The sequence below is a fragment of the Corylus avellana genome, chromosome 6, assembly GCF_965113065.1.
Source record: "Corylus avellana chromosome 6, dhCorAvel1.hap1.2, whole genome shotgun sequence".
NCBI classification, from domain to species: domain Eukaryota; kingdom Viridiplantae; phylum Streptophyta; class Magnoliopsida; order Fagales; family Betulaceae; genus Corylus; species Corylus avellana.
In genome coordinates this window covers 30,548,800-30,558,324 of record NC_142495.1, presented here as the reverse complement: position 1 = coordinate 30,558,324, position 9,525 = coordinate 30,548,800, and the positions used below count along the sequence as shown (strand labels likewise).

At 36.8% G+C, this 9,525-nt stretch overlaps 1 protein-coding gene and 1 long non-coding RNA gene across 3 annotated transcripts in view; both read left to right on the top strand.

The window, feature by feature from the left end:
- Positions 1–3,047: 3,047 nt before the first annotated feature.
- On the top strand, positions 3,048–4,379 carry LOC132188354 (uncharacterized). Its single transcript, XR_009440875.2, has 2 exons — positions 3,048–3,346; positions 3,996–4,379. It is a non-coding gene; the product is annotated as an uncharacterized LOC132188354 (long non-coding RNA).
- A 4,376-nt stretch (positions 4,380–8,755) lies between these two features.
- TPR9 (Tetratricopeptide repeat (TPR)-like superfamily protein) overlaps positions 8,756–9,525 on the top strand; it is a 29,941-nt gene continuing 29,171 nt past the window's right edge. Inside the window, exons 1-2 of one of the 2 annotated variants that reach the window (XM_059599840.2) lie at positions 8,756–8,954; positions 9,041–9,175. In XM_059599840.2, coding sequence (XP_059455823.2) covers positions 8,826–8,954; positions 9,041–9,175 — 264 coding nt within the window. In that variant the 5' untranslated portion in view covers positions 8,756–8,825. The remainder of the gene's footprint in view (positions 8,955–9,040; positions 9,176–9,525) is intronic. The other variant, XM_059599838.2, reaches the window with a different exon arrangement.

The following is a 9,525-nucleotide window of genomic DNA, read 5'->3' as shown; positions in this document are numbered from 1 at the left end:
AGTTTCTTTTCAACTATTTTCCACTTTTCTACAGATTTTGTTAGATTTTCTCCTATTGTAAATGGTTGTTGGATTTCAATCCCAACCAAATTAGTTCATGATTGACAAAGATGGCTGTGTACTTTTTGGCAGATTGCAGGCCAGAAGCTCGGGTGTGTTTGGAGCTATTTTTCTTATTTTCTCTTTCAATTCCTTTTTTCCTCATTTTTTCTATATTTTGAACATCATTTTCTTGATTTATCATTTTTTAACTTTTAACGTATTTTCTCCTGCTTGATTTTTCCTTCATTTTTTTTTTTTTCTTAATTTCTTTACCATGACCAATTTTCTTCATAAGAGTTATTATTTTTTAAAATAATTTTCCATTATATTTTCTTCTATACTTCATTTTTTCTTATTTACTTATTTTTCACTTATACATTTTCACTGAATTTTTCGGCTGAAAAGCACCAAGGGAGTGTTTTTTGTACTGTGAACCCAGAATTTAAAGGCCCAGTTTGCCAATGGCCCTGCACTGCACTGGTACTATGTCAGGGCCAGTACTGTAGCACTTTTTTTAGGTATATGTGTTTAATTGGTTTTAGTGAAAATATTTTATGGAGAAAAGTGAAAAAATATATTTTATATAGAAAAAAAATAAAAAATTTGTTTTGTAGTAATTTTTTTATTTGAATAATAATAATAAAAAATGATTAATGTGGTATCAAAAATAAAAATGTTAAAATTAATTTTGAGGTGAAATTTTTTTTTTTTTGGATTGAGGCCGGCCCTGGTACAGTATCAGCCCAGGGCCATTGGAAAACAGGGCCAAAGAGAAAGGGAGGGAGAGGGAGAGGGTGAGAGCGAGAAAGGGGCCCACCACGTCCAACAGAGTGAGAGAGAAAAGAGAGGCAAAGGAAAAAACTGATGTAACGTATCACTGACTCTCTGCGCGCACAGAGCAAAAGGTCGCATCTCCATCAAGCTCGTCCCAAGAAAACCGGTTACACAGCTATAATTTCATAAATTCTGAAACCACAGCTAAATCTAGCCATATATCTTTTTTCTATACAAATTACGGCTGCAAAGATGGTATTTATTTTTCCTATGCAAATCATAGCTGCAAAGAGAAAAGCCAACACTATCCAGCCATATTTCATTTTCCAAAGCAAATCACAGCTGAGACTAATATTTATTTTTTCTATGTAAATCACAGTGTATTGTTTGCTTGGCCTTTAAAATAAGAGAGTATTTGAACTTTGAAATAAGATAGTACAATGACTTCCTTAAGCCATCATTATCATACTTTTTCACATTCTCTATATTTAAGAAAACATGATGATGAAACTGCCCAAACTCCTCTCTTTCTCACCACAATAACTTTCATTTTAGGAATGGGAGGACTTGGAAAGGAAAAAAATTCAAAGATATATATATATATATATATATAAAAAAAAAAGTTTCAGCCTTTTGCAATATAGCTTTTTACTGTTCAAAATAGCACCAAAACTACCAAATTATATAAAAAGACCACTTAATTTTTTATATTCTTATACTATCCATATAGCTGACCACATGTCCACATCTCACCAACCTCAACTAATTATTTTCATTTATCGATCCGGCAATGGTAGGGTGGACCAAAAAGTGGAAAAAAACACTATTTTCTCCAAAAGACAATAAATACGTGAATGGTTATCACATTAGTTTAGAGCACTAGCAACATGCCTATATACATTCTCTAAACTCTTGTTTTGGAGTTTTGGTTGTTCGGTAAAGATTCCGTTAGCTCTCTTGAGACTCTTATAGGCAACCATTTTCATAGCTTTCCATTAATGAAGGATCAAGAGTACGTAGTCTCATGTAGTAGTAAATTTTTTTTTTGCCCTTGGGGTAACCACCCCCAAGGGCCATGGGTCATTATTTTAATTTTGATTTTATTTTTAAAATTTAAATAGTATTTTATTATTAATGAGATACATGACGTTATGTAAACCATCGGATGAAAATCCACAGCCAAGATAAAAAAATTTGAGAGGATCCGGATCCGAAACGGACAAGGTTAATTTTGATAACATCATTTTTTTTTTTTTTTTTTTTTGTTATGACTTGATTTAAACAAACAAAGAAACGCTTGGTTGCAATAAAATGTCCATGTTTTGGCCATAAATGTCCACCTGACCAGAATTTTAAATTGGAAAAAAAAAAAAAAAAAAAACCTCTCTTCTCTCTCCTATGAACCTGTCATTTTTGTTCTATCATTTTGTGGAATTTTTAAAATTATGGCCACGTGTACATTTATGGCCAAAACATGGACATTTTATTACAACCAAACATTTCTCAAACATGCTCCTATTTTTAAATTTTTAGTTGTATTGCTTTGATTTTTCTTGTATTTTTCTTGTTTTTCTTGCTGCTTGTAATAAGGCCATGTCCTCTTTCTTGATCTCCTCGCTTGTTATTTTGGTCCAGACCCCTGGGGTTGTGGATGTGAATGATATCCTGGCTTTCGGGTTCAGGAGGATGTGTGTCGGCATGGGGTCCTTTTGATCCCAGGGTCGAGGAATAAGAGCTACTTATGCATTAGTTTGTGTCTGCCTAGCGCAGATCTGTTATTCCAACTGAAGATTAGTTATAGGTTAGCGGATGTTTGGTGTCTTTGATGTGTAATCTTTTAGTTACGACTTTGATCTTTTAGCTTCGGCTAGGATCTTTCAAAACGTTATGTTCTGTGATTATAAGAGTTTTAATGCTCTTGATTCCTCTATTAATGAGATAAGAATGATTTTCTTTCAAAAAAAAAAAAAAAAAACATTTCTCAAACATAAATGTACTTAAAAAAAAAAAAAAAAAAGGTAAAAGCGTTTGTACCATTACTTGGTTTTTATTGCTGTCTGCAAAGGGCAGGTGCAGTTTCATAATGTTCATACGTGGCAAGTAGATGCAGCAACTTCAATGAATTTTAAGTTTGCCTTCAATTTGCCTCGGTTCTCACCCGTCAAAATAACATTACCTTTTTTTCCTTTTTCTTTTTTGTAAATTTTATTTTTAACCCTCACCCCCACGGATGGACCGCATTTCCTTATAAATGGTGTGATTAGAAGACCACAGAGAAAGATGTAAAACTACCATCTCTCTCGATCCTCTAAGTTTTCATTTCATCCCCTCTCTATTTCTCCAACACTGACAAGCTATCTCCCTGCAAATTCGTCTAGGTATATTTCTTGAGGAGTTTTGAGCTCTATCAAGTATGGCGACAAACATAGTCGCCAATATTCATATTCTATCGGATCTTCCTCTTCTTTGACTCACTATAGAATTTCAATGTCAATCTCTGACGGATATTTCTTCACCACACAATGCATTAGTAAGTTTTTTTTTTTTAATTTTTTTTGCATGAACCTGCCCAATGAGCTAGTTCACGAGATCTCAGTTGATACATACTTTGAGGCAATACGATTATGGTGTTATGAGCATCTCCAATGGGTTTTCATAACGATGTCCCCCCACCATAGGAGGTTGCCATAGGAGGTTGTGGTTATCGAAGTTATTGCCTTAAAATACTGGGTGTTGTTTTTAGTGCTTTTACAAAGCCCATCCTTCCTATCTATATATATATATATATATAGATAGATGTAAACCAGTTTCATATGCTACTTTCTTTCATCTATGCTGCTTTTGCATTGTTGGATTCTATTTAATTTGTGTTGTCTTCATCAATGATAGGAGATATGATTGCCCTCTCCTGCTAATGTATTAAAACGGAAGCTAAACAAATTACTTGGGCTAACTGTGAGTGATGATGGTAGGGAGATAGCTTATCTATGAGCAAGTAGATTGGTTTTAAACCTGTGTATTAAAATGGAAGCTAAAAAAATTACTTGGGCCAACTGTGAGTGATGATAGTAGGGAGATAGCTTACCTATGAGCAAGTAGATTGGTTTTAAACCTCTGTGAGGTTCTTGTTGTAATTGTCTCTGCTTTGATAGCTTATCTATTTTTTCTTCTGTTTTCAGGAACTGGAGAGTTGCCCAATGGTTTATGTGATGTAATTATTATTTTTTTTTTTTAGAAAGTACTATGGTTCATGTGGACCAAGTGGATGTATGTACTTGAACAACCGACTAGAATCGGAGAGTTACCATATGGTTTATGTGATATAATTATTTTTTTGAGAAAGTATCATGTGATGTAATTATTTTTTTTGAGAAAGTACCATATATGGTTCATGTGGACCATGTGGATGTATGTACTTGAACAGCCGACTGGACAATATGTTATATGTTTAGACAATATGTTATATGTTTAAGTTAGTAACTAAGCATAGAGATGGAATTCATGTAATATGTAATTAATTTGCTTTGTTCCATATTATAACTTATTATTTGTTTTTTCTTTCATTTTTTATTTATTTAATCTCAATTTTGACAATCAATAGATTAAAAGTTAATAATGATAATCTCAAAATTAATAATGATAATCTCAAAGTGCAGTTGAAATCGTGCGCATGTTATTTTGTTTTTTGTTTTTTTGCATTTAATTTTGTTTGATACACCAACTGGAACTTATATATATATATATATATAGAGAGAGAGAGAGAGAGAGAGAGAGAGATATCTAGCCCTTTTTTTTTTTTTTTTTTTCTAAGCAAATAAGGAAAAGGTTATAGGGGAGGCTCTTTACCACTTTTGATCCGAAAGGAAGAAGAAGTGAGAGATCCTAACAACAAAAAAAGGGTGGGCTCTCTAACAACAAACCCTAAATAAACTAAAACAGTGCAACAATAATTGCAAATGGTAGGAAATGGGTCAAAAAAGTGACCCGGTCCTCTCAAAGGGCCGCACAAGGCGGTAACAGAAGCTAAAGGGGCACAGACAAAATCTGAGCCCCCAGAATGATCCGGCAACGACCACCAGAGAGTGATAGAAGCGGAAGGGGCACTGTTGTAGTCCGTTGAAGGGACTGAAGCATAGAGAGTAATCAGCACAAATCCGAAAACAAACACAAAAAACATAAGCAACAGAAAATACAAGCCCAACAAAAGCAACAGAAGGCATAGCATAAAATTAAAAAGCAGGACAAAATCTACAACTCCAGAAATCAGCAACAACAGGAGCGGAGATGGCGGAGTCGCAGAGACTCGAGGTGGCCGGAAGGTTGAGCGAAAGGCAGCAGCGGGAAGATATGATGGCAGAGACGAAGGTGGAGAAGCGGGGGTGCCAGAGGATGACAAATCGAGCTTCAAAGAAACCGGATGGGAGACCCATGACAAATCCGAAAGAAAAAACCATTGCCGTGGCTCGGAGGGAGCGGTGGAGCATCGGAGGTTAGGCTGGAGTTGTGATTTTTGGATGAGATTGGATAAATCGCACAAGGCGATGGATAAGACCTCAAAAGAAGTGGAAATAACCGGAGAAAAGAAATCACCTATGAGAAGCAGCATGGTGAGAGGAAAGAGGGATAAAAGAGGGGAGGAGAGGAGGGAAGAACAAGTTCTTCCCTCCTCCTCAGGCTTTTTTCCCTTTCTTGCTGTCTAACGGCGCTAGAGCGAAAAGAAAGAAAACCTAGCACCTAAAGATATCTAGCCTTGAAACTAAAGAAGGAGGCCTTATGTAATTGTTTGGAATACATCATAGATTTTAGGGTATACTAGTTTTCTAGTAAGTTACACAAACCAATTGATCAAAGTATTTTAATTTTAATTTTTGGTTTGCTTTGACTTGTAAATGACTACATTTTCTAGTACAAGCGTATCTCTCAAATATGGTATAAGCACTTCAGCATGGTAAATGTTTACAAGTAGTTGAACATGGTAAATGTCTTATAGAGTGAAACAAACTCAACAAAATATGGTAGTGATTTAATTCTAAATTGTGGGGGTCAGTTTTCATAAGGTATTTGAGTGCGAGATACCAAACCGGCAAACCACATATCGCCACATGAAGTGTTCAATATTCTCTTATGTGAAGGTGGCTAATGCTTTGGCTTCTGTCCGCCTGATGAAGTAGTTGACCGCCACTAAGGCAAACTTCACTCCTCCTTTTCCAAGTGGTAAGGATCCTACAATGTCTACCCCCCACAATGTGAACGGCCAAGGAGTGAATATTGATGTGAGATCTTCCAGCGGACTCCTTGGGACGTTTGCAAACTGTTGGCTCTTCTTACAACTTTTGACCATGTCGTGTGCATCTTGAGCCATTGTTGGCCAACAGTATCCCGCCCTCAAGAGAGAGAGAGATATCTAGCCTTGAAACTAAAGAAGGAAGCCTTGTGTAATTGTTTGGAATGCATCACAGATTTTAGAGTATACTAGTTTTCTAGTAAGTTACACAAACCAATTGATCGAAAGTATTTTAATTTTAATTTTTGGTTTACTTTGACTTGTAAATGACTACATTTTCTAGAACAAGCGTATTTCTCAAATATGGTACAAGCATTTCAGCATGGTAAATGTTTACAAGTAGTTGAACATGGTAAATGTCTTATAGAGTGAAACAAACTCTACTAAATATGGTAATGATTTAATTCTAAATTGTGGGGGTCAGTTTTCATAAGGTATTTGAGTGCGGGATACCAAACCGGCAAACCACAGATCGCCACATGAAGTGTTCAATATTATTTTATGTGAAGGTGGCTAATGCTTTGGCTTCTGCCCACCTGGTGAAGTAGTTGACCGCCACTAGGGCAAACTTGACTCCTCCTTTTCCTGGTGGTAAGGATCCTACAATGTCTACCTCCAACAGTGTGAACGGCCAAGGAGTGAATATTGATGTGAGATCTTCTGACGGAATCCTTGGGACGTTTGCAAACTGTTGGCTCTTCTTACAACTTTTGACCATGTCGTGTGCATCTTGAGCCATTGTTGGCCAACAGTATCCCGCCCTCAAGAGAGAGAGAGAGAGAGATATCTAGCCTTGAAACTAAAGAAGGAAGCCTTATGTAATTGTTTGGAATGCATCACAGATTTTAGGGTATACTAGTTTTCCAGTAAGTTACACAAACCAATTGATCGAAAGTATTTTTATTTTAATTTTTGGTTTACTTTGGCTTGTAAATGACTACATTTTCTAGAACAAGCGTATTTCTCAAATATGGTACAAGCACTTCAGCATGGTAAATGTTTACAAGTAGTTGAACATGGTAAATGTCTTATAGAGTGAAACAAACTCTACTAAATATGGTAATGATTTAATTCTAAATTGTGGGGGTCAGTTTTCATAAGGTATTTGAGTGCGGGATACCAAACCGGCAAACCACAGATCGCCACATGAAGTGTTCAATATTCTTTTATGTGAAGGTGGCTAATGCTTTGGCTTCTGCCCACCTGGTGAAGTAGTTGACCGCCACTAGGGCAAACTTGACTCCTCCTTTTCCTGGTGGTAAGGATCCTACAATGTCTACCCCCAACAGTGTGAACGGCCAAGGAGTGAATATTGATGTGAGATCTTCCGGCGGACTCCTTGGGACGTTTGCAAACTGTTGGCTCTTCTTACAACTTTTGACCATGTCGTGTGCATCTTGAGCCATTGTTGGCCTACAGTATCCCGCCCTCAAGAGAGAGAGAGAGAGAGAGAGATATCTAGCCTTGAAACTAAAGAAGGAAGTCTTATGTAATTGTTTGGAATGCATCACAGATTTTAGGGTATACTAGTTTTCTAGTAAGTTACACAAACCAATTGATCGAAAGTATTTTAATTTTAATTTTTGGTTTACTTTTACTTGTAAATGACTACATTTTCTAGTACAAGCGTATTTCTCAAATATGGTACAAGCACTTCAGCATGGTAAATGTTTACAAGTAGTTGAACATGGTAAATGTCTTATAGAGTGAAACAAACTCTACTAAATATGGTAGTGATTTAATTCTAAATTGTGGGGGTTAGTTTTCATAAGGTATTTGAGTGTGGGATACCAAACCGGCAAACCACAGATCGCCACATGAAGTGTTCAATATTCTTTTATGTGAAGGTGGCTAATGCTTTGGCTTCTGCCCACTTGGTGAAGTAGTTGACCGCCACTAGGGCAAACTTGACTCCTCCTTTTCCTGGTGGTAAGGATCCTACAATGTCTACCCCCAACAGTGTGAACGGCCAAGGAGTGAATATTGATGTGAGATCTTCCGACGGACTTATTGGGACGTTTGCAAACTGTTGGCTCTTCTTACAACTTTTGACCATGTCGTGTGCATCTTGAGCCATTGTTGGCCAACAGTATCCCGCCCTCAAGAGAGAGAGAGAGAGAGATCTAGCCTTGCACACACACACACACGAGCTTATACGAGCTTGCTTACGAGCCTAACCGAGTCAAGCCGAGCTTGCTTCATTTAATATTCGAGTTATGATTTGTGTTTATGAAGCGCTTCATTTAATATTCGAGTCGAGCACGAGCCGATCTTATGCGAGCCGAGCCCGAGCTTACTCGCAAAACGCTTCGCTCACTTAACAGCCCTAATCGTGTTAGACCCGCTAACTTGTTTAGTAAAACAGGTCGTGTTCGTGTATAAGATAATCGTGTAACGGGTCGTAATCGTGTCTACCCGTTTACCTGTTTTGCCAGTCCAGACAACTTTTTAAATTCATAAGATTTAGAAAGATTAAAATAGTATTTTAACATCAACGTTAAAGGGCAAATTAGTAATTTAAAATCTAAAGAAATGCCAAAAAAAAAAAAAAAAAAAACCTTATCCAACTTAATCATTAGGAACAAAGAAATTTAGACTATGAAAGAAAAATCACTGTTTCCCACTAAACCATCTAACAGAAATGCCAAAAGACAAAAATATATTTTTGGGTAAAGATATAAAGAAAAGATAGGTAAAGATATGTATCTTTAGGTAAATCGGAGATATGGAGAAACTGAAATCTCTGGTTCCAGACAGCCTAAAGCGGATTGTGGCAGCGAGCACTCCTGATGATCTTCCGCGAACATGTTATTCTCTTCTTAACTATTTTTCTAATTTGGAGCCATTTCATCAGGTAAGCGAAGCACAGCCACAGTATCTTATATTTTCCCCCTGATTGTTTGGTGACAAAAAAGACTTAAAAGAGTTCGGTTTTCTCAGATGGTTAAAGATTTGACTGATCAAGGAAGGGCTCTCTGTGGTAAGAATAAGGATGCTGCTTTGGAGTTGAAGCAGAAGGGTAATCACTGCTTCATCAATTCAGATTACACCACGGCTCTGACTTGCTATTCCCAGGTTTCATAGAGCATTTTTCTTTTTCTTTGTTTATATTGATTTTGTGGTCTGTCAAGTGTTGATCTAGATGATCTGTGCTCCACATGTTGGAATTACAAGGGAAAATTTTGATAGGTTCGAAAACCCTAAACCCTAGCTATTACTAGGGATAATTAGCAATTGGCTTGAACAGACACTGAAACGTGTAAACCAAGCGAGGATAAGGAGAAGGGACTGTGTCCAAGATATAACCTATGGGCCTCAAGAAGATTACTTAGTAGAGTCAAACCACTGGCCTAAAGGGTTCTAAACCCCACCCTTGATTCTTTCTTTTGTGGAAGATGAATGGCAACTGCATATTGATTATGTTC